Genomic DNA, 26426 nt, shown 5'->3' with positions numbered 1-26426 from the left:
AGAATGATCCTGCTCATTTTAAATCATCACTGGGAAAGATTAAGGAGCCCATCATAAAGCAAACACAATATCAAAGACATGAGTTCACATCTGAGTAGATGACCTTAAGAGTCCATCAAAGCTGTGGTTTGGGGTCCAGGAAAAAAAGTTTACTAAATGCCTTCCTTGAGTCCAATTTTTTTTTTTCCTTGAGTCCAATTTAAAGAAGGGTTGAAAGGAAGGAATTTCAGTAGGAAACACAGAAAACAAACAAACAAACAAAACACACAAGCAATTAGATAAAATTTTTCATCCTAAACTTCATTTTGAATCCTTTACATTTACTTTTTTTTAGTTTTTAAAATTATGACTAAAATGCAGCAGGGAAAAGTAAAATAATGCAAATAAAAATTAAGTATCAATGACTCAAAACCTGGGGGGTGGATTCAGAAAGGTTTTTTTCTCCCTTCAAAAAAAATGTTTGCATGAAAAACAAAAGATTTGCCTGAAAAATTGTAAGTAGATATCTGTTGGTCCTCTCTTTGTAATTGTGCATACTGTGGTATCATATAAAAAATTCAAGAACATTTAATATCAGACATAAGTAAAAGGTAAGTCTATCAACCTTCATTTTTGTTAACGATTGGAAAAAAATTCAACTTAAGTTACTATGGGATGTGAAGGAAAATACCAGAAAAATAACCTCCTATTTCTTACATGCTAACATTTTGTCCGGCAGGGTAGAGGAGAAGTGCCAGGTGAAGATTCACACCCACACAGATGCACGTCTATGATTCTCAATGTAAAATAAGTAGGAAATACTAAATGGTTAGAGCGTGAAACCACAAACAGCTCATTTCCACAGCACCTTCTCCCAAAACTCATTCCCCAGTTGTGAACCTCATATCCACAGGACACATACTGCAAATTAAAATAAAAACCAGCAACTCCTTACTTGGGAATTTATTTCGAGTTGATTTTGGGGTTCAACTGTTTTGTAAATATACTTCATAAGGATGTTCAGCATGGACATCAAAATTAGCATTCTAAAGCGCTTTCTTTCCCCATTTTTTTAAACTTTACATCCACATATAATTGAGAGTACTTATAAATTCTCTAGTTCTCTCCCTTAAACAACAAAAACAAAATGGGTATTTTTCTTTGGGGGTTCTTACTTTTCTTCACCCTCATTACTACAGTTTCCCCATTATCATCGGAAGAACACAAGAACACTGCTCTATGCTCACATTAGCATGCTTCCTGAAATATCACAGTTCATCCTTTTAAAAATTACAACCTCAATCTTCAAAAACCACATCACCATTTAAAACTGATACACAGATAAAGAGCAAGAATTGCTCTTTTTTTTTTTTTTCTGATGAAGAATCTCATTATCATTGGCCACTTTGGTTAGAAAGATAACATCACTGAGGTTAAGCAAAACTAAATTTGAACTTCATCCTGTCATAATCAGATGACCCACAAGCAAAAGCAGGACAAAAGGAAAACCACACAAAAATACATTTGGCTAAACTCCAGTTTTCATCACTATCCAGTTGGATGATTTGCTGACCAGTAATAATCCTTACTCTCTTGGAACTTTACCCCAGTAAGGGCCAGAGTCAGAATAGCGCTTTTTTTCTTGCCAGAAATTTCTTGCCACTATTCTCTGCTCTGCCTTTTCTACCCTTTCCTTTCACAACAATCTATCTAGTAAGCATTTCTAGAAACAATTTGGATATAACAAGTGGGAAATATTAAGAATAAAGACAGCAAGGGGCGCCTGGATGGGTCAGTAGGTTGAGCGTCCGGCTTTGGCTTAGGTCATGATCTCAGTTTGTGGGTTCGAGCCTCGCATGGGGCTCTGTGCTGACAGCTCAGAGCCTGGAGCCTGCTTCGAATTCTGTGTCTCCCTCTCTCTCTGCTCCTCCCCCGCTCATGCTCTGCCTCTCTCTCTCCTTCAAAAATAAATAAAAACATTAAAAACAAATTAAAAAAAAAAAAAGAAGAAAGAGAGCAAAGTGAAATAAAAGAAGCTTCACACAGGACTACCAAAAAAAAACCCCTGAGAATTGGTATGAGGCTCTTCTTCACTGCTGTAAGCTATAGTAACAAGAGTAGTGGTTTGTTTTTCCCTGTTGAACATGCCACTATGAGGGAAAGGGCTCCTCCTCTTCATTCATCTTTCCAAACTACCGTCAATCATGTTTGGAGCTAGAAATCTGTAAGGATGAAACCAGACGTATCAGACCATTTAAACACCTAAAATTCCCAGGGTTCCGTTTATTCTCCAAATACGTACTAGCATTTCAAACTTCAGCAAACTTGATTTTTTTTAAAATTCAGAGAAAAAGTGGCAAAGCAAAATGTCATAAACCTCAGATCTCCTTACAGCCTTCAATGAAACCTGTGTCATACAGTTAGACTATGATGAGTATGGGTTTGTTTGTTCACTGTTTTTAACATAATCTGAACTAGGTGCAGAAAGTATCTTTCAGAGTTACCTTCAGGATAAAACTGCTAAAACACACACAACACACACACACACGCACTATTGTTAAAGGTTTTTTGTTAAAAGCTGTTGAGAGGGATTTCTTTAGTAATATGACTGAAGAACTGTGCATATTGAGAAAGGTAAAAAATATTGAGAAGATAAAAATCATCAATTCCCAACACATTATAATTCAGTAAAACACCAAATGGTAGTTGTAATGTCAAATAAGACTAAGCAGTATACTTCATTATTATTATTTCACAATAAGCTTTATACACTACCAGTCTTCAGTCTTAATGTTGAATACTATAAATATACCAAAAAAAGGCTACAAGCACACTGAAAATGGATATTTTACAAAGGCCAATTTCTGGTATTTAAAAAGTTGTGACTAAATAATTTATTTTGGAAAATAACAAATTTAAAACACAAGTTAAAAGAGAAAGCATATGTGAAACTGTCCTGTATAAGATACCCTTTGGCTCTTTTTAACACCCAACTTCTAAAAGACCTTCCAAGGAAGTTATTTTAGGTTTAAAACTTAATGGCTTTTACTTCCGGTTCCACATTTTCTTGTCTCTTATTCCTGCGGTTGACTAGATTCAAGCATATGAGACCAAAAACAAAACTGCTTTCAATTACTTGCATGGACTTTTTTAGTCGACTACTAATTCCTTCTATATTTTGATTTGAGGCGGAGTATGTCACTCAACGGTGCTATCAATGGAGCATGAAAAAGCATTTCTACTGATTCCATTTTTAAATAAACAAATCAAAGCCTAGCTACCTAAACTTCAAGTGCCACACTTGAAGTTATTAATCCTGTCACAATATTCTAAAATCTTCTACCTAAAATGCCTTCTTTTTGCTACATCAGGCTAATTCTTACAGTAAGTACATGTTGTCATGTGGTCCCTTCCTAAAAAAGCCTCAACTTCCTCACTAAAAAATAAGGATAATCTGCATTTCACAAGGCTGCTATAAGGATTAAATGGTTTAAAATACATAAACTACCCAGCACCATAGCCTGAAACACCAAAGGTACTTAATAATAAATATCAGTTGCTTTCTCCTAGAAAATTCTATATTATGAAACTTTTTTAAGGTGTTAAATTAAAGTAATGCTATTTTGAATCCATTTATTGATAAGGCCATGTACAATTTTATGCTTTCCACTCTACAACGGTCAGATTCTTTTCTCAAGGAAGCTGGAGGATGGGGGCGGGGCTGGGGGGCAGGAGACAAAAACTGAAAAACAACACAGATGTTTTTGCTGTTACTTTCATTCTCTTATTTTGTTGATAAGCTTGACTTTTTATCACTTTTATTATCTATTTTTCCAAGAAATGTATTTTTCTTGTTTTGTTTTGTTTTGTTTTAAGAAGTCTAAAACTAAGCAGATACCCTATGCCAAAGCACACCTCAGAGTGGGTATCTTGGTTGCTGAACACTTTGCAGATTAAGGTCTCAGTCTCTTTAAAAGATTATTGACAACTAAGCATTCTCTCACAGTTATGAATTATTTCATACCTCTTGAAGGTTAAACTGGGTTAACTTTATATGCAAACATACTTTTTCATTCTTTGCGCTCAACCCTGTTGTTTTCTACGCCACAGAATCCCCTGATGACTAAACTCGTCGCCACCTCTTACTCTCAACTTCTCAACACCCTCTTGTCCACGCCAACACCCACGCCTCTGGAAGAGATGCCCGGCATTGTTTGCAGAGTTGGAAACAATACACTTCCACTGGGGTTAATTTACATCAGATGCTGCCTGGCCTGGGGAGCGGAGTGCTGTCTTTTTTAGCCTCTTTCTTCTCCGGCTCCCGCCTCCCTTTTTTAATTTAAATTACTCTTTTTATTTTAAAAACTTCTGGATGTTTTATTACCTTGGCAGCTTCACTTTTTCTCTGGACTGACTAAAAAGGTAAGTTTAAACAGTTTTTCCCAGGTTAATGTCTTTTCTTTTTTTACACGTGTATCTGACAACCAGAATCTATAGTGTTAAAAGTACAATGATGATGGTGCATTTTTACCACGCTAACTCATGTTGGGCACAATTTCACTGTTCTTTGTAACCTAAATATACAAAAAACAAAAATGTTATTTTATATGCAGTTAAATTGGCCGTTCTCTAACCATCTTGATTAACAGCAACACATGCGCTGCTAAAAGGATAGGAAAGGATTTGATGCTTGCTTTTGCTGGTTCCATCCTTTTTTTTTTTTTTTTCCAGAAAACCATACATTATACATGCAAATACAGTAAGTCATTGTTTCCTTGAGTAATATTTAAAAGTATTTAAATGTTGAAATCTAATATTAAAAATATTCTAAAGCCAGCTTTCCTTTGAAAGCCAAAAGTCTCCAAAAACTGTAGATTTAAGAAATTGTTCAGATATCTGAAAAAGAATAAAGTATGATAATTATCTTTAATAAAGTTACAATTAAAACCATCTCAGAGACCAAAATCCTAACCTTCCAACCAGATTTCACTTTATTAAATATTTTATCTAAAATCACGTAAGTTAAACACGTTTAGTCAACACAGTTTAAAAATAAGGTATGCAAAGACTCCCAGCACACGCAAATGACACAAATCATTAAGAATCACATTTCAAATTTACAACACTTCCAACTGTGCGATTCCATAAGTATGAGTACATGATTTTAACTTTTAACATTTACTTTCTGCACCACTTTTTCTTCTCTTCTCAAACTAGCTCCCCCTACACCCCCCAACATACATATAAAATAGATCATTTAGGCCGGTGGTATTTTAGTACATCGCCCCTCCTCCTCCACTTAGACAGTCTTGCCTTTTATATCTATGTGGAGGTTCCCATGGCAACACTCACTTACACCAATACTATTTCCAACTGAAATGAAAGAAGCCAAAATCTAAATGCTCCATTACCAAATTACACACACCCTGAAACGAGGAAGGATTTTTTTCCTATTATTTTTTAATGAAAAAGTAGGTTTCTGGAATTTCTGCAAAAAAAGTCATTTAATATTACAGAAATAACTAGAAAAACAGAGACATTGTAGGCAATTTTATATATGCGTATTATTACATGAGATTTGCATGGGCTTTCATTACATAAAACTGATATGCTGATCCAAGAGGTTTACTCAGTTACCATCATGAATAGTAAGTATAATTTTTACTAATCCAGTCTACTGTATCAAATTCTTTTTTTTTTTTTTTTTTTTTTAATGTTGGCTACATAGCTCACAAAAACCCTGGTGAGAAATTCTAACAAAACAAGCCAAGAAGCAATTCATGGGCAGCAGGAGGCAATTCCAGAACACAGGCACAATCTATAAAGAGAAACCACTACAGCTTTTTGATGTTAAATAAGTAGGAATATCAGCATACAACAAAGCTAAGAAACAGACTGTTGTATCAAGTTTAAAAGTAAAATATTCAGGGTCAAATGTCTTGAGTACCTTTGTCTAGACTATTTTCAAATGTGCCACTTTTAAATTTTTATAATTGTTAAAACACAATTCTCTTTCTGTAATACTGAAATTTGTATATATTTAGTTTTAGTACAACACACATTTCAATCAAGTTATTCAAAATATAGAGAAGGGGGGGGTATGGGTGTGTGTGTTTAAAAGCAGGAACATCAAGGTGGGAGGTCAAACATTTACTTTGAAAACATATACATTTCTTAAACAGGTTGTGCACACTTCTAAGAAGCCTCGACAGAAGAGGCAGGAATATAAAATGAGTAAAATTTCATAAAGCTTTTTGATAAATGATCAAAGCTAAGCATTAAACATCTCTGCATGGTGAATACACTTTTTAAAAGGGTGAAAATCAACAGAGTGCACACTGAACCTTATTTATTCTGACAACATATCATAGCACCTAGATAGGTTGTATTAAATAATTTGTTTCTGTACAGTTTATTAATATATGCAGGTTCATAAAAAAAGAGCAACGTATATTTTAATTTAAAAATTATACTTTTATAAAATTTATAATGAGGGTTTTTTTTTTCTTGCTTTTACATTATCACTTTCTTAAAATGAGCTGTTTTCGAAAGACTATAAAGACTCCCTCAAAACCAGTACAGGAAACTGCAAGAATTTACTTTCCCAAAAGCAGCTTTTAACACATGAGCATGGACTGCCTAATGAATCTCATAGTTAGGCTTGTGAGAAGGACCCACTTGCACCTTTCCGAGGTCTTTCCCTCTTTTTAAAAATTCCCATACAGGGAAACCTGCTGACACTTTTTTTTTTTTTTTTTTTTTATAAGGGCTGGGGTGGGTTTGAGTGTGTGTGCGTTGGGGGAAGGGGTGATTTGCCGAATTGGGGAGTCTCTGCAACATCTGTGAGGGTTTTCATAGTCAGGATCCTCTCTCGAGTGTTTAGAAAAGCAAAACAAAAATAACCAACTGTTAAATGTTCGCTTTACCTAAAAAAAAAAAACTAGCAATCCTCTGCACATGTATCAACATTTTACTTTCAATATTCACCACCTAAAAGCAAACATTTGCAGCATTCAGAAATCTCTTCAGGTCTTTGGAGACATTTAATCAACCTTGGTATCAGATGTATTTTTAAGCCAACTTCAAAGGCAAAATCTAGAAAAACGATTATGACCTCTCTTGAACAAAAAAGAATTTATTTTGAAAACCTCCCTTTATCACAAGCAGGTTTGGATGCAATGCCACCTGGTGGCACAAAAAAAAACTCTTAACTAGTCTTAGGTTTTTAGAAACTGAGCTGCTGAAACTCCAACCATCCCTTAGAGTACTCTACCCTCTCCCAAACAAGCTATTCATCCCACAGTTTAACAACAACGATCATTTTTATTTAAAAAACCTTAAAATTTTTAAGGAATTAAACGCAAGTGACAATTGCTTCAATGTTTAAATACCATAACAGCAGCAAAATATTGCTTCAAAAGCCTAAATTATACCAAAACTTCAATTTTTAAAAGATGAAATGTTTAAGGACGGGGGTAGGGGGACGGCAAGGATGGAGTAACCGAGCTGCTTTGTAAAATTACACTGTATAATTAATTCCATGGTAAGAATGTTTTTATGGTGTGTTTTGGTGACCTTTTATTACCATCAAGTTCACAATGCTGGTGGGCTGCCTTTTAATCCCTCCGCAGACAAAGGCCCTAAATAAACACAGATCCCTTCCTGGGAAAAAGTCCACTCTGGTTAAATGGTAAGGAAATGAGTAAATCATTAGTAATCTTTAAAGCCAAAGCTATAAACTCAAGTTACCTTAAGTTGAAATGAAAGTGTCCTGCAAGAGTTTCAAAGTTCTGTCACAGATAGAAATCTCCAGCTCTCGACTCCAGACTAGGCGCCAGCTGATAAACAAACAATTTAAGTCAAGAGCTGGAGAATTCCCAGCTTTTTCATTTAATGGCTTTGGCCAAGAGTATTTATTGCCTCCAGTTTTATTCTCACTTAGCTCTAAGAGGAAATTTAAACTCATCATTATCTTAAAGCCCCATATGGGTAGCAGTCAGCTCACCTGATGGAGCTCCCCTTAACTCTGTACCAGTTTGAGCCTCTACTAGAAGTGATGTAATAACGTAAACTAATTAACTATAGTTTTAGGTGGACTTTTTAACAGGCTAAATAAATTTTGTTCAATATAGTTTATATTCCCACTCGGGGTAGTAACAATTCCAAGAAGTTTAACTTTACAATTTTACTCCAAACTACCAGCTAAAATGGAAAAGGACAATGTAATTGCTCTCTCGTCCCCACGTGCTCCTGCCTTGCCTGCCTCTCTCTCCTCTCTCTTGCCCTTGTCCACTCGCCCTTGAATGTCATATAAAGTAACTTTTCTGAATCAAATTTAGGCTATTCCTATTAATTTTAAAATATCCAGTGTTGTTCCATCTATTTCTAATAGAGCCGTATGCAAAATTGAACATGTAAATGCCTTATCACGAAAAGCTGTTGATTTTACACAAGTACTAATAAGAATATAAAAATACAGCCCAATTAAAGATCATGAGAAATCATCAAATATTTCTTAATGCTGTTTTTAAAGGTTTGCTAATAAAGATAACACATCTCAAAGTCATTATTATGCTGTTGCTTGGATTCCTTTCTCAAAATTATCATTCGCTTTTAGAAAAAAATCTCATCCCTACTTAGGATTTTATGTCAAAATAATTCTTTTAACTACTGTAATGTTTGCAGATATCTGACAATCACAAGTAAATCAACTATTCTTCCTCTAGCTGCTCGTCTAATGAAAAAGTGCTGCAAGAAGATGTTTATGGCCTAAAACTACACTTTATAGGTAAAGGGTTAATAAAAATATGGCATTAATGAAGAGAAAAATTCTTTCCCTCCCATTTCTTAATTTTCAGAAAGTTTTACAAACCTATCTTGGCTGGAAAAGCCAATTAACCATTTCAGTGTCTGCCAAGACTGTTTTTCTACTCTTTTAATATATGTACACAGTACATTAAAAATGTTGGTCACTTGAGAACAAGTATTACCCTAACACGTAAGAATTAAGGGAAATGAAATGTAATTAATGATAAAACTATTTGTATGCCCAGCCTCATATTATGTTTCGTTTTTAAAGACCTCCCTAAGAACAATGCCGTCCCAGAGACCACGAGGGATAAACATTCTGATGACCATAACTAACAGTCAATAACTCAATAAAAAAGATGTCAGGGACAAATCTTAAAACTCTTAATACTCCTCTAAAAAAGTCCACATCTCTCACAGTGATACAAGTAATCTGACCTATATACGAAACAACAACAAAAACCTTCTACCTTCAGGTCAAGTTTAAATCACTAGGAAGGAAGAAGAGAAGGTAAGTCTGCTGCCATCCCTTCACTGGCCCTAATGGAAGGGTCCTTACTATGAAATGGGCCTCTAAATTTAAAATTCTCACAACTGAAACACCCAAAGCAATGTAAAACAAAATGGAACCATACAGCAAATATAGAGAGGGAAGGATTTAAATTCAACTTACTATACTTTTCATTTGCTAACATTATCAAGCTATCTTTAAGAAAATCAGACATCTAAAAAAGAAAAGAAAATCAGACGTCTAGAAAACCACAAATAAGTCTGATAATGGTCTGATGGCAATGACAAGGCCCTCGTCAAATTCGTAATTCCGTTTCCTCCTCCCGCTTTACCCCCAGTGCTATCCAGGGATCACAAGTCAAACAAAATAAAGACATAATACATAACGTATACTGGAACTAACTTCACACTGCTTAGCCATCAACAGATGTTAATAAAAAATAAATTATATAAGGAATAGCTTCAGGGGATTTATTTGCTAAATATACTTTACCTTTATATAAACACCACACGGCAGTTCTGAACTGTGACCAGACCCAATTGTGTCTGGTCTGACTTACATCCTGAATGGCAATTAAAGGACATTAAAAATACCCTAGGATTACTTCAGACAGGACCCCTGCCTTATCCATGCACTTTCCAACATAACCATGTGAAGAGAACACAGTGTCCCTCCACCACAGGACAGAGCCTGGCAGGATCGACCCTGGTAATGGTTACCTGACTGGAAATGTCAACGCAATTAAATGCGCGGCAATTAAAACCTGGCCTGCAGATTTGGAGATGGGGAACTGCAAACTGCAAGAGCGTAAATTCTGAGAAACAAACTATATTGTTATTAGCAATAGTAATTATTACTCACAATAAACGATAACAGTAATACAAGCACTGAGTGAACTGATCACCTGGCCTTCTCTAAGCCATTCTTCTACTATTTTCTTAGGAGACGGATTATTAAAGCTGCCTCAACTATGCTACCTTGGGCAGGGAGTCAGCAGTCTTCTCTAAACGTGTTAAGAACTCATTAACACCTTATATAGGGACTCCTGTCCGTGACATGTTGTAGGGAGTCTTAAGCCTGCCAGAGAATGTAAAAAGAGGTTTTTATGGGCACCTCTTCTTAGGGACTAATTTCAAAGAAATCCTTGGAATTTATTTACCAAACATTTCTGAACTACTTGTGCAAACTGGAGAAAATCCTAGGCAAAAAAAAAAGTATCCTCCAGAGGCAAAAAGGATACTTAATGAATATAAGGCGATAAGTAAAATTGTGGGTAAATGTAAACGGCTGACATAATTAACCCATTTCTAGTGTGCTGGCATTGATGAATTTTAGGTCACTTTCAAGGAAATGCATCTGTCCATCAAACAAAGTTAAGGAAAATTTTTAATTATTTGAGTTACTAAAGCTTTAAATACCACGAAAACAGGCCAAGGAAAGGCTTATTTTAGCTAATATTTTTCAAGACCGAGTAATTCAAGTCTCTCCTACAAAAGTCAATGCCATAAAACGCTCTTTTTAAACCTTCTTTTAATGTTTATTTATTTTTGAGAGAGAGAGAAAGAGAGAGAGAGAGTAAGCGGGGGAGGGGCAGAGAAAGGGAGACAGGATCTGAAGAAGGCCCTCTGTACACAGAGCCCAGTGCAGAGTTGGAACCCATGAACTGCAAGCTCATGGCTTGAGCTGAAGTCAGATGCTTAACTGACAGAGCCACCCAGGTGCCACTAAATTCTTTTTTTTTTTTTTTAAGTGATTTCTACGCCCGACGTGGGGCCATCAAGAGTCAAATGCTCTATCGACTTGGCCAGCCAGGCACCCCTGCCACAAAATGCTTTCACATTCTATAATAGAAGCCAGTCATGTAAAAAGAACTAAAAATCACAGTAGTACCATTCTTTAAAGGGAAGGACTCATGAAAATGAATTATCTTAACCATGTTAAATCAACCTATTTCCAAACATTAAAAAATAAAATCTTCCTGAGGTAAGACTAAAATGTAAGAGTAAATGCTGCACACAATACTACTGTTTAATCGAACAGCTTGTGTGACAACTTGAAAAAAAGACCTCTTGGGATAGCCCTTCCCTCTCCACACATCATATACCCACGCAAATTCAGTTGTATGAAATTTGGTGAAAGCATTTACTTTTGGACAGAAATAGCAATGCTGCAGCCCAAAGGCAAGTAAATCTGCCAAGTTATAAACCTCTCTAAGAAAATGTTTTAATGAAATGCCAACAAATCCTTAACTATGATGGTGTTAGGTGCCAAAATAGAAATAAGTTTTGTTTTTGTGGTCCCTTTACCCTAAATTAGATACAGATCTGGTGGAAAAACAGTAGATGCCCAGTTCACTGTTTTAAAACCAAGAATGGAGTGTGTGTGTGAGACTTTCATTGAGGAATTGAGCAAGCAAGTCCAGGACTCTAACAGAGATCCCTTAATAGGTTTTGTGCTCACTACTCCGTGTTCTAAGAACACCTCAAACAAATTACTAAAACTTAACCCAGCCAAATAGAGTATAAAATTTGGGTTCCCGGTAGGGAAACACATACACACCAGTTCAATTATTTAATTTTGACATTAATCCCTAACTGGAGCAATCCGGTGTAGCAAATCAATGAGGCTTGCCGGCTCAGACAGCCTTGGGCTAAGCACAAGTGCCACCTCAGAGTGACTTCAACTCAAGGTCTCTGGGCAACTCTACAGACAGATTAGGCAATCAGTGAGTTTCTTCTTCAATTATTCAAGCATAGTTAAGTGCTGTTAATTATGCCCTTGGAACACACTGAACAGTATTTGGTCATTAGTCACAAACAATAGTTTTTAATTTGCTTTATGTCTAGCATTCATTATACACGAGAGCTGATCAAATTGGAACTAACCTTACAGTAGCAGACCCTCTCCAAAAACAAACAAAAAAAGCATGTATCCAAAATGGTGTGACAAAACAACATTGGACTATTAAAGGATTACAACTTTCATACAGATGTCATTTACACAAGATAGAGAAATAGATTAAGGCATCATATCTGAGGCCAGTGTCATGGGCTAACTTACATTAACAGCCTAGTTAGCTTTACTTTGATAACCACAGATAAACGAAGGCATGGCGTTAGACATACGGGGAGTCAATTTATAGGTGAGTCAGTTCAATGAACGCTGAATACAATTACCTGCCAAGTCCTGGTGATACAAAGATAAATGTTCCACAAACCTACCAAGCTTGTTCATACCTCAGAGCCCTTCGAGCAGCTTCCTCCGCTGAAATACCCTTCCCCCAGACTTGTGCCTTCACGTCTCTGTCTAACTGCCACTTCCCCAGAGAAGGCATCCTGTCCACTCTATGTAAAAAGACCTTCCCCTTAAGTCTGTGTCATTAACTGTTTACTCTGCCTTTTTTTTTCTTCATAGGACTTACCATTAAAATTATTTTTGTTCGTTTACTCTCTCTAGTCCTACTAACTCATAAGCTCCATGTGACAAAAGACTTTTCATGTTTTCAAAGCACTAACTCCAGCACCTAGACCATACCCACCACATAAAAGTACTCAATAAATGTTTGTTGCATGAAATGAAGAGTGAAGCATGTCCCTTGCAATCAAGGTACTGTCAGCATAATAAAAAGAGTGTATAATCAGAAAACAGTATATAATCTTGCAGGAATTGTATAATAATTTTAAGTACATTTCACTGAAAAAAAACACAAGACCTTCAGTTTTTTTAAACCTTCATTTTTAGAGTTCCTTTCTTTCCCTAAAAGTTCTAGGCTACCCCTAATATCAAGTGAACTTTTTTTTTTTTAATTTTTATTTATTTTGAGGGAGAGAGAGAGACACAGTACGAGCAAGGGAGGGGCAGAGAGAGAGGGAGATACAGAATCTGAAGAAGGCTCCAGGCTCCAAGCCGACAGCACAGAGCCCGATGTGGGGCTCGAACTTGTGAACCATGAGATCATGACCTGAGCTGAAGTTAGACGCTTAACCAACTGAGCCTAATATCAAGTGAACTTTGAATTTGTTAACAGTATAACAAAAACTGAAACTAAAGGTGATAAGAGAATTGTATGAACTAACAGATTTCCTTTTTTCTTTGCTTAAAGAATAGTCACTAACGAACTGTAAAATCTAATTCCAAATTCCACTAGTTCGTTCCCGTGGATGTAACTGGGAATCAATCACCTATGAGGTTTGTAGTTAACCTTTAACATAAACTTTCCATTTCCAGAACTAAAACTTCTTCTGTTGCCCCAGAATCAACTGTCTAAATCGAATCTGGTATTATTCTTTCTCTATATATCCATACAGGTAAAAGTCAAAGTATTAATAGCCACCCGAGAAAGGACAAAGACAGTATTTCTTTACAATGCCCAACATGTTGCTATGATCAAACTGTTAGTGAAGAGTTCCCTTTCTGGTTGCTAAGTACTGAGAAGACTGCTGTGCTACATTATTTTGCACTGTGTAACTATTTATACATCATTTTTATTAGTATATTTTCCTAAATCCTAAACTTCTAATGCAAGAACTTCCTCTTTAAGTTGTTCTGAATTACTATTCTACTTCTTTTATCCTACCCCCAGCCCTGTGATCATAATCACACTTCCCAATGGCATCTAATATTACAATATAACATTTTGAACACAGTAATTACTTAATATCTTACTGATGTTACAATGCAAGGCAGATACTTGAACTTCAGAGAGAGGTCAATGATCTGGAGATAAATAAGCTGGAGTACAGCCTGGGAATGAGGAAACAACTGGAGGAAAGCTCAAAATATTTGACATTAATCTTGAAATTAAAAAACTAGAAACCAGAAGATCTTTAATGCAATCCATCATACTTTATTACATGCTCGCCAGGAGATATACACTGGAGATAGAAAGTGGAGAAAGACATCTGCCCTCTTCAGAGTCTAGCAGTGGAAGAAACAGGCACAAACAAGAATCACACCATGGTCCTCGCAGCGGCAAAGATACTATACTATGGGGACACAGAAAAAGGGCATGGAAAATAGCTTCACTGCCTTCGGTTATAATCCTGTCAACTCCATCTCCTTAAACCTCAGAACAGATCCTATCCTAGTCACATTCAAACATGTTAGGGATGTGTCAAAATATTACTCGACTTTCTCTTTTTCTGGACATTTATTTGATTAAACAAAACACTGGATCCACATGAAAGACATGAAAGACCCAAAAAACTCTGGTTCTATCCCAACTCATCAGCAGAACAAAAGACTCCTGAGAAGCCAGTTAATAAACATTTCGGGATGGGGTGAATACAATAGGACTATTCTGATCTCTGCAGAGGTCCCCAGATTTGAGAATAATGTCCTCTCAACCACTGCTTCTCAAACGACTGGAACAGAATTGTTAGGCCTCTTCCAGGTTAGAAGCCAATCTCTGTGAGTCAGAAAAGAAGGCAATTCTCCCTTCACCTCCCCACCAAAGGTTTTACTACACGGCAGTGCTAGTTAGCAAGACAGAAGAGAGAGGACCAGCCACTAGGTAAAATTGTTAGAAATGGTGTTAACAGTAGGCCACTGCTTTGAAAAAGAGGAAGGCCACCACAGGGTGGGACTAAAGGGAGAAAAGGTCTAACAGAGTGTGGGAAGATCCTCAGATTGAGTTGGGAGAGAAGATTCTAGTCTAGATTGGCTATCAAGCTAGAGAACTCTGGGCAAATCACTTAACCTCATTGCGATCTCAATTTCCCATCTGTAAAATAACAAAGTCAAATTAAGTTATTACTGAAGTCCCTTCTACTAATAAAAATTCTAAGAGCACAAAAGACACTTAAAAGCTATACATACTATTTAATATTGAACTCCAGCAAGTCTATGAAAACACCGTAAGATTTACTGAAGTTTTACCAACTTACTTTTCCAGATCTTACGAAACATAGGTATCTCATATCAGCTCACCAGGGTGGCTACTTCAGTAGCATTTAGGCAAACATTCTCCTTTGTAATCAGGAATACAGAGATACAAGTCGGACCAGTTTGCAGCAAACAAAACTCTTTCCTGGACTGGCTTCATAATAAACTTCATTTTAGCGTCTTAGCTTTAGCATTAAAGTTGGCCTTTATGCTAACTGGGGTACTATCATTCTCCTTCAGAAAGGGTTTATGACACTTAAGACTATGTAAGCACAGGCGGCACACTGATCGATCCATTAGGCAACAAACACTTCTACATAAGAATGGAAATATCAACTGTATTGGCTCCATCAGTTATTTACTGCTACGTAACACTCCAAACTTAGTGGGTTTATTTGCTCACAATTCTGTAGATGAGCAATTTGGACATCTGTAGCTGGGCAGTTCATTTGCCTGAGCTCAGTCATCTGGGAAGGTGACTCTGGCTGGATGGTCAAGATGGCGTCACTCGTACGCTTGGTGGTTAGTGCCTGTCTCTAGGAGGCTAATCCAGGCTTCTCTATGTGACAGCAGAAAAGTCCCCATGAGCAAGACAGGGCCAAGTGCTTTTCAAGTCTATCCTTGTGTAACATTTGCTAACATACCACTGGCCAAAGCAAGTCAGATAGCTCAACTCAGAGTCAATGAGTGAATGGATACACAGAGTGGATTCAGAGATGTGAGTCATTAAAGGTCATTACTGTAACAACGTACCACACTAGCTGTTAGCTATTTTTTAACACTGTAAGGAGATGATGATTTTATAAAGGACAACTTTCCATTTAGCAATCTTTATTTTCCTCCTCAGATTACGTTAGAATTTTACAGAAAATAATAAAAAAAAAAATCTAGTCTTGGTCTTGAGCAAATGACTGGTTTCTTCAGTCCAGCCTTTCTAGAAAGTCTCCAGCTAGAAACAAGTCTTCAACTAATTACATATATACGTGTATATTTATGCACACATATGTATGTGTGTGTGCATGCATGTATGTATATGGTATCTGATTACACAGTAATTTTGGAAAATTTGGAAATTATGAAAAATCATAATACCTATAATCCTACCATTCCAAAATACCCAGATCCCCACTCTTGATATTTGATATAATAATATGCTTTTAGAATCTTACTACTGAGAATCCTTGTCCTTTGAGATGATCATATGATTTTTAAGTATGTTAATGTAGTGAAATATATTTATAGATTTTCTAACATTAAGTCATTTGTGTACATATGAGATAAAACAAACCTGGTTGTAGTGTTTAACCTCTTTTACGCATGGTTGGATTTAGTTTGCTAATATACTTTTTAAAAATTTTTACTTCTGTATTCATGACTGATATAGACCTAAAATTTTTCTCTCTCATTTCTTTCTCTTTCTGGTTGAAGTATCAGAGTTACACGGGTCTCCAGAATGAGTTGAGCAGTGTTTCCTCTTTTTCTATTGTCTGGAAAAGTTCATAGAAAAACGGAGATGATCTGCCCCTTGAAATTCTGGTAACATTCACCTGTAAAAAATCATCTGGGCCTAAAGTTCCCCTTGCAAAATGATTTTTTCTTTTTTACCATTTCCTCAACTTCTTTAACAGTTAAAAGAAGATTCAAGCTAGTTACTTCTTGAATCTGTTCTGAAAAGTTACATTTTCTAGGAACAGCTCTAGCCCAACGCATAGCAGTTTGGACCAAAAATTCACAACTCTTCAAGGTTGTGACATCCTTTTGTCTGAGCTTAGAACAAGCAATGTATTTTGAGCATACGGAATAACAGAAGTGATTTTGTTTTGTTTTTGTTTTCAGTGAGGAAATGGAGACTCCTATAACAGGTCTCAAAATATGTGGATAGGTCTTGGGTACCAGAAAATCGTAATTGCTTCTTCTGACCAACAGAAATAGGTGTGCATAGATTTTAGCTGCCACTTACCACCAGAAACAGGGGCATCCATGAAAACTGCTCCCATTTTCTCAACTTCTTTGGCCAATTCTTTTGAAACTGCAGGATCAATAGTACTGGAGTCTATTAAGAGTGAGCCCTTCTTCACTTTTCTAAGTAAACAGATAAAAGTAATAGTTTAATTATAGGTTTATAGTTTTAAAAATATAGCTTGCAATTCTGCATAAACATTTCATGCAACTACCTATAGAATTAGAATCTACTAAAAGTTGCCAGATATCAAGGAGGTCTTTGGTTTAATATTAAAAACATTATTAGAACTGGTTAAAAATCTCAAATTCATTTTCAGATCAATTAAAGTTCAAAGTAAACCCAAACTCTTTCAAACAAACCTAAATAATCTAATAAACTACGTGTTATAAATTCTGGTTTTAGGTGAAATACACAATACCATAATAATATAGGTAAGCAATTTAAAACACCTGTTAACTTTAAAAGGTCTATTTGGTAAGATTTAAATTTTTGTTTGTAAAATAGCTGGGCTCTTTAAAAAGTATTTTATTTGTCTTTAATAAGCCATGTTGCCAATTTCACATATCCATGTCCTTTCCACTAGGTAGACTAAACACAGCATTGAAATTCAGCCATTTGCTCGAGGGTGGCATATTCGTTAATAATTACAGCTTTTTAAAGATAAAATAAAACATCAAAGAGGCAGAAAGGAAAATATAGGAATGAACCTAGAAATCTCACAAATACAGTTTTTTTGCTCTTTATGGTAAATTTATATATATACATTGGCAAAGCGGGGAAGCAGTCTTTTCCTCTATCATATTTTACATCAATACTAAATGGCATTCTTATAATAAGACAATTTTGTTTGTACTGTAAGTACAGATTATATCTATCTACACGGTTCCCTTATAATCTATGTCTATCTTCACTGGCTAGGAAACTGACCTACATTGTAAATTTTTTTTAATTGTAATTTGTTTAAAGAGCTATGGCTTACCTTGAATTCAAACTTCCCAAAGTCCTTACTACAGACCAATTAATCCAGATGACACGTAATCATAATTATGATTAGAAAATTAGAAATGAATAAATATAAATACTGAAGAAGAAAATAGAATATCATTGCTAAAAAACTATTAAAAGAAAGAAAAATCTTTTTATAGAAAAAATAGCATACAAAATGTGATGAACAACCATTTTAAACATATTAATTGATCTGGTCCAAATGCAATGGTATATTCCACAGAAAAGAAATAGCATGTTCTATTACAGGTCACTATAAGTATGTGGAGTTTCACTTGATATAACCTAAAACATAAGAATTATGTTTACCAATAATTAATTTTAATGATGTGATATTAACATTCCTTAGATCTGAAATATATTTTCTTTAATTTGACATAAACATAAGAATTATGTTTACCAATAATTAATTTTAATTATGTGATATTAACATTCCTTAGATCTGAAATATATTTTCTTTAATTAGAGAGAGAGAGAGAGAGAGAGAGAGAGAGAGAGAGAGAGAGAGAGAATGCAAGCAGGGCAGAGAGACAGAGGAAGAGAGAGTGAGAGCCCCAAGTAGGTTTCACACTCAGCGCAGAGCCTGATGCAAGGCTTGATTCCAGGACCCTGAGATCATGACTTGAGCTGAAATCAAGAGTCAGATGCTCAACTGACTGAGCCACCCAGGTGCCCCAAGGGTCTTAAATCTTGAAGCAAATGGGAAAGTGTCTCAAAAATTACATATGCACTGAGTGTGGGGAAATGACCCTGACCCAGAAGAAAATAAAGAACCACCCATAAAAAGCAAATTATAGTTCAATGTAAAGCCGCAATATATGAAAGCACTCCCTAGACAAAACTGCTCTGCTAGTTGGCCACCATATTCCTTAGCAAAGAATATTAATAAACAGTTGGTCAGCACACAAAAGTTTAGTAACTTTTCCTGAAGAGGCAAATAAGCAGGCAATTAAGCAGGGCCATAACTGGAACAGACTAGATAATGAGACCACTAAGTCACCTCAGGACCACACACACCATGGGCCTCAAGGCTCTGTCCAAAATGAGCGTCTTTCAACCTTCCCTGAAATCTAAACATTTATCTTATCAGTTTTCTGTCTAATAGCCAAGTGTCTTTTGCTTGCAAGTTACAATTCAATTTCCAAAAGCCTCAAATTTCACATATTACAGTTTCATGAAATTAAACACTTTCTTTTAGCCCTATGTATGTCTACAGGACCTACCAGTTTGTTCTCTCCTTGCTGAAATTCAACATCAAAACAAGTTAGAAACAGGAACCATAGAGACCAGCAAATTAAATAGGAAATTCAACCACTGTCATTCTAACACAACCACAAGGATTTGGCAATAGGCAGAAATTAACCAAAAGGTTCTCAAAGCCAGAGAAGCTAAGCACTGGCTAGAAAACTCTGACCCAAATTATATTTTATTTAAAGAGCTACTGCTAACCTTTAATTCCAACTTCTCAAAGTTCTTACTACAGATGTACTAACCCAGAGGACATACAATAACTTTTTATAATATAATAAAATGTTAAATAATAGTGTTCTTTCCAATGTTTGGTTTTATTTTTCATAGAAACCTTTTCCTGAATTTCTATAAACCATAAGAAAATTATGCTTGTAACATTTGTACAGTTTAAAATGCAAGCTTTAAAAGTCTCTTAAACATGTTAGCAATGAAAGCATAAGTTTAATCCAAGAGTTAAGGAAAGAAACAGAAGCAAAAAAAATTATTCCCAAAAGTCACATTCTTGCTTTCAGTGAAAAAAGAAACCCTTTACAATGAGAGAGAAACCACACCATTCACTTTTCAGAAACAAGAAAACAGTATAGAAAGTCTTCACGAACATCATTGTAATTTCCTAAAGTGTTAACAAATATGAAATTCATGAACTACGATAACAAGAAAATTTCCACAGTTGAGAAATACATACTTGAGAATTCCATTTGCTCCTGAATAAGCTTCTATTGCATTGATACTGGTGGGCAACATTGTAATAATTCTGTCAGCTTTTTCAGCTACATCTGCCGGGCAAGACACTACCTTTAAAAAAAATTACAAAGGCACATTATTTCAATTAAAACGGAGGCAGTTTCAAGAGCCTGAGCAGGATTCACTTTTATGCATGCTGACAACAGTGACAGTGAATGAAACTAATTTATTTCCAAATGACAAAAAAAAAAAAAAAAAAAGTTTACTGCCTAAAATAGAGAAGCTATCCCTTACACACATATAGATGCAGTTTCTATGGAATCAAATCTACTGTTTATTTTAAAAAGTGTGAAGTGAGTTGAGGGGGAAAGGGCAAAACCCAACAGTCCTGGGAACAGACGCACTTCTCATGGATTCCTCCAACTTGGGTTCTCAAACAGCATACTTTTTGGTAGATGCTTTGACTAAGAAAAACATCCTAGTGCAAAGGGGATGGCAGCTAAAGTATAGGATTCACCAGTGATTTCATAGGCAGCAAAATCCCCCAGTAAAATTTCAAGTCCCGTTTACCACCAGTCTCTAGTCTCCATTTTCAAGGGGGAAAAAAAAATGAAGCCTGTACAGAAAAGAAAAGGTCAGGACAAGGACATGAGCACTTAACTGTACCAGCTGTAAGTACCACCATAAAGGCTGAGCGCGCAAGCTACCAGGACATGTGTGGAAACTATAGACACAAGACATACAAACAGGCATCAAGGTCCACTCTCTCACTTCCGCCCTCATTTCTGCCTTATGATGACTACAAACATACCGTAAAGGAAGGTGGCCGTCCATCCTCTGTACGTGTGCATGCATGCACAGATGTACACGCCCTCACCCACGTTCCCCCAAACCCTTGCTCTCTCTCCCACGTGCACCCTGATATGCCTCGCCAGCCAGCTGGCAACCGAAGAGGTCAGAAGAGACTGGGAGTTCACTTCTTGAGTCAAACTCTCCTTTAACAGGAAGAATCCACCACCCCAATTGTGACAAAAGCTCCTCTAAAGGTTTTTCTCTCTTTAAAAAAAGACAAACGGGGGCGCCTGGGTGGCGCAGTCGGTTAAGCCTCCGACTTCAGCCAGGTCACGATCTCGCGGTCCGTGAGTTAGAGCCCCGCGTCGGGCTCTGGGCTGATGGCTCAGAGCCTGGAGCCTGTTTCCGATTCTGTGTCTCCCTCTCTCTCTGCCCCTCCCCCATTCATGCTCTGTCTCTCTCTGTCCCAAAAATAAATAAACGTTGAAAAAAAAAAATTAAAAAAAGACAAACGGCTACCAGGGGGATAACTGCAGATTTCTCTGTAGAATGGTGTACACATGTATTAAAAATGGACATGTTTTCTGCTAGGAAACGTGAAGGAAACGTAAGCATCCTGGAAATGGGAATGCCTCTGCTTTGCGTGTGGCAGAATTATACCTAATGCTTTCTTTTCGTCTTTGATGTGCGGTTGATGAGAGGGAAAGAATGGGAAGGCAGTGTGTGATTTCAATATTGTGAGCTAGAAGTGACCACAATCCAATTTTCCCTAGAAGACTATTAGCTCCTAAATCAAATTCTAGATGCAGTTTTTTTTTTTTTAAAGTTTTTTTTTTTTCAACGTTTATTTATTTTTGGGACAGAGAGAGACAGAGCATGAACGGGAGAGGGGCAGAGAGAGAGGGAGACTCAGAATCGGAAACAGGCTCCAGGCTCTGAGCCATCAGCCCAGAGCCTGATGCGGGGCTCGAACTCACGGACCGCGAGATCGTGACCTGGCTGAAGTCGGAGGCTTAACCGACTGCGCCACCCAGGCGCCCCTAGATGCAGTTTTAACATAATTTCCTAAGTCCTATTTTAAAACTGCAGGCGGTCAAGTATCCTAGCATTTTGTATATTAATATTAAATGATAACATAAAATATCTCACACCCCAAGACAAAAAAAACAGATATTCTCTCTCTTTCAGTGTTTCATTCTAAAGGCAATATGGCATTTTAGAGTCTCCAGTGCAGCACATTCAACATGTACGTTTTTTTTTTTTTTTTTTTTCAACGTTTACTTATTTTTGGGACAGAGAGAGACAGAGCATGAACGGGGGAGGAGCAGAGAGAGAGGGAGACACAGAATCGGAAACAGGCTCCAGGCTCTGAGCCATCAGCCCAGAGCCTGACGCGGGGCTCGAACTCACGGACCGCGAGATCGTGACCTGGCTGAAGTCGGACGCTTAACCGACTGCGCCACCCAGGCGCCCCAACATGTACGTTTTGATACCTCATCAGGATTTGCCCTAAAAGTTCTGAAAGAAAAATTTTTTTTCCACATAATTACGAAGAAATACCCCAGTTACATAAAAACCTTTCCTACGCCCAAACAAATGCTGAGATTCAAAAGAAGGAGACTCTTTGCTGGCAAACGGTTCAAGTGTACTCAAGAAAAACAGCTCAGGAAGAGGAGTATAAAAAAAGGAAAAGCTGTAGGAGTCCTATTTCTCTACTCCTGGACTGCATCAAAAAGACGGGTTCCACAGACAGCCTCCTCTGTTCATCCCTCCTTGAATGAAGTAATACAAACAGTGCAAGACGATGGCATACCTTTCAGTGGCCTTTCCTTCCATGATCAGCTCCAACTCTCTTGATCTTTCAGGGACTGCGGTAAGCCCCGAGGTCTAAGAGTCAATTTCAGACTCTCCCTTAGGAATTCGGTGAGTCTCTTCCATTGAAGGAAAGTCGATTTCACCTAGACAACTCCTTGAGAGGTGCCCTCAGGGACACCAACAATTAGTTCACAGATCTAAATGTACTTCACACCTCCAAGCTTCTCATACCCATGAACTGGCAGTGCCTATTCATGCAACTGCCAAGTGCATGGGGTGCCCAATCAGCCCCCTGCATCCCTAGCATCTGCTTCTTGGGATGCCTGGGTTGCCAGAGTACTGCTAACCCCTCAATTATATAGGAAAGTGGTGTCAAAGCTCACAGGTCCGGAAAAAACACACAATGATACTGATAGCTGGAATGTCACCACTGCACTGGCCACAACTGCTCCGTATCTAATGACTATCTACATTTGGTACATTATAACAGTCTCTAATTTGCACTACAGAAGGCGTGTTTATCAGACAGATAGACAGACATGTGTGTCCAGCTATTCAAATCATCTTGACTTCCACGTGATGTCTTCAAGCCTCTGAAATAATTGACAAAATTTGGCCATGACTCAAAAGCTGGGGGGCGGGCGGGGGGGACGACAAACCTTGTTGCCAGTCTGACACTAACCACAGAAGTCTTTAGGAGCCAAACTAATTAGAGTCCCTTCAATTACATTTACTAATTGAATGGATAAGCAAAGACAGCATGGATCACTGAAAGGAACACTAATTTGGGAAGCTAGAGACCCAAGTTTAAATTTTTTTTAATGTTTATTATTTATTTGAGAGAGAGAGAGAGAGAGAGAGAGAGAGAGAGGGCGACAGAGGGGCAGAGAAAAAGGGAGACACAGAATCCAATAGGGCCTGAGCTGTCAGCACAGAGCCTGACAAGGGGCTTGAACCCACCACCTGTGAGGCCATGACCTGAGCCGATGTTGGATGCTTAACCGACTGAGCCACCCAGGCAGCCCAAGAGACCCAGGTTTAGTTGCAGCTCAGCCACTAAGCCAATGTGTGACTTTGTGCAGATAACTTAACCTCTCTGGCTTCAGTTTCTGAATCTACAAGAATAGTGATTTGGGTTCTCTTCAAGGGTTTCCACCCCAGAGTAGAAAGGAAACTTAGGCAAAGAAATTTTCACATTTAGTAACCTTAGGTTCTTGGAAGGTATAGCCTCTGTGGAAGAGGTTGGATAGGCTGCATCTACAGTGGTCAGTACAAAGGTCCAGCATTATTAGCAAGATGCTGCTACACCTCCCTGTCTGACTCTGGGCCATGGCTCTGCCCTGCCATAACCATGTAGACAGATCTCTTGCTAATTCCAACTGCCTCATTCTTAAATTATTATGAATTAAGATGTCTCTATTTTTCCATTATCTCAATTTTAAGTATAGGAGAGTTGTTCCCATGTGTATCACAATATCTTTAGTCTTTAAGAATTTTTGTCGCCTGGGAATGCAAGCTGGTGCAGCCACTCTGGAAAACAGTATGGAAATACCCTACGACCCAGCAATTTCACTACTAGGTATTTATCCAAGGGATACAGGGGTGCTGTTTCGAAGGGACACATGCACCCCAGGGCTTATAGCAGCACTATCGACAATAGCCAAAGTATGGAAAGAGTCCAAATGTCCACTGATGGATGAATGGATAAAGATAATGTGGTATATATATACAATGGAGTATTACTTGCCAATCAAAAAGAATGAAATTTGCCATTTGCAACTACATGGATGGAACCGGAGGGTATTATGCTAAGTGAAATTAGTCAGAGAAAGACAAATATCATATGACTTCACTCACATGAGGACTTTAAGAGACAAAACAGATGAACATAAGGGAAGGGAAACAAAAATAATATAAAAACACGGAGGGGGACAAAACAGAAGAGACTCTTAAATATGGAGAACAAACAGAGGGTTACTGGAGGGGTTGTGGGAGAGGGAATGGGTTAAATGGGTAAGGGGCATTAAGGAATCTACTCCTGAAATCATTGTTGCACTATATGCTAACTAATTTGGGTGTAAATTTAAAAAATAAATCAATTAATTAAATTTTTTAAAATGTTTTTTAGAAAAGAATTTTTGTCACCTATTTCTCTGGATTTAGGTTCATCTGTATGCCAGGACCCATCAATGGCATGTAATGGTATGTAATGCATAGAAGAAGGGATGAACTAAAGACAAAATCTGCTTTGCTGGGTTGGGGGAAGGAGGGAGGATGAAAGCATGTAGGCCCAGAGTAATCTAAAGGAACAGCACCTCCTTTTCACATATCCATCGGAAGCAGACAGCTATTCACTCTGCGTTTTTTAATCTTTCCAAATAGAAAAGCATACTGTTACTTCAAAATTACACTACACTTGAAAAACTGACAAAAACAGTTTGTGCCTACATCTTGAAACATTTGGTCAACCATGATGGAGCCCACTCAGCAAGAGGCTTTTAAAGTTCTCATTTAACAAGAACCGAGTGGATGCCAGCTTACATCCCAAGAGAATTACTTAACCAAACATGCTCGGCCTTACAACCCAGGAATAACAAGATGAAGTTTCCAAGTTTTTAAAGAGAAAACAAAAGAAGAGACCATCTAATTAAGCCTTGTTCATCCAGCAGAAAACGCACACAGAAATGATATAAGTCCCAAGCCTTTTGGCATAGATCAGCAGCATCTCCAAGGAAATTCTTAGACAACAAAAATGAAAATGAAGCACAAGCCGTATGCCCTTGATGCTACTGCTTAAAAAGAGAAATCGGTATCTTTTGCAAAATAAAAGTGGGACGGAAGGAACAGACCAGAATATATCCTTAACCTGGGATGCTGTCAACTCACTTTATCTCCTAGTTCGGTTTGAATTTTTTCCATCATTCTTTCATTTAAAAATATGTCTCTAGCTCTCTTCCAAAGCACTCTGGACTCGGTGATGACACCAAGGTGGTAGAGATATAACAACCACCATAACGACAGCAAAGACAGCACTTTCTTTTTTTTTTTTTAATTTTTTTTTTTCAACGTTTATTTATTTTTGGGACAGAGAGAGACAGAGCATGAACGGGGGAGGGGCAGAGAGAGAGGGAGACACAGAATCGGAAACAGGCTCCAGGCTCTGAGCCATCAGCCCAGAGCCCGACGCGGGGCTCGAACTCACGGACCGCGAGATCGTGACCTGGCTGAAGTCGAACGCTTAACCGACTGCACCACCCAGGCGCCCCAGACAGCACTTTCTATGTGTCAGGTTCTCCAGGACTAAAAAGGTAGTGTTATTATCCCCATTTTATAATATGAGGAAATTTAAGTAGAGAGAGGTTAAAGAAATAATCTGTCCAAAGTCACACAGCCAGCATATGATAGAGCTGAGATTTAAGCCCAGGCAGAGCTTAAACCCTCCAGGGTTTATATTTTTATATCACTGAATTCACAATTTATCAATTCATGATTCCTAACACACAAAAGCTTGATAACTACCATGGGTTACATTCTCATAAAAGATTCTAAAAGCTGAAATGATGCATCATTGTAGGTTAAACCTGAGTTTCCAACAGAAATAGGGATATGATAAAAGGATACTGAAAGAGGAATGCCCACATTTTTATGGAAATGACCACAAATAACATATTTAACCAATTATAAATGCCCTTTCAAAATAGGTCAACCTTTTTTTATTTTATAATTTTTTTTAAC

The 26426-nt window shown here is 37.3% G+C and overlaps 1 protein-coding gene across 3 annotated transcripts in view; it reads right to left on the bottom strand.

Moving 5' to 3' along the window:
- Nucleotides 1–26426, bottom strand: part of HIBADH (3-hydroxyisobutyrate dehydrogenase) — a 112592-nt gene that overhangs the window by 69014 nt on the left and 17152 nt on the right. For 2 of the 3 annotated variants that reach the window (XM_086693759.1, XM_086693747.1), the window contains 2 exons: nucleotides 20086–20195; nucleotides 17142–17263 (listed from right to left, as the gene is read on the bottom strand). In XM_086693759.1, the coding sequence (XP_086549885.1) occupies nucleotides 17142–17263; nucleotides 20086–20195 (232 nt within the window). Of the gene's footprint in view, nucleotides 1–17141; nucleotides 17264–20085; nucleotides 20196–20488; nucleotides 20631–26426 lie in introns of those variants that run through there. The other variant, XM_086693752.1, reaches the window with a different exon arrangement.

The sequence above is a fragment of the Puma concolor genome, chromosome A2, assembly GCF_028749965.1.
Source record: "Puma concolor isolate L17-30 chromosome A2, mPumCon1.1.hap2, whole genome shotgun sequence".
NCBI lineage: Eukaryota > Metazoa > Chordata > Mammalia > Carnivora > Felidae > Puma > Puma concolor.
The sequence above is the reverse complement of the archived record's forward strand: the minus strand, read 5'-3'. Positions and strand labels throughout refer to the sequence as shown.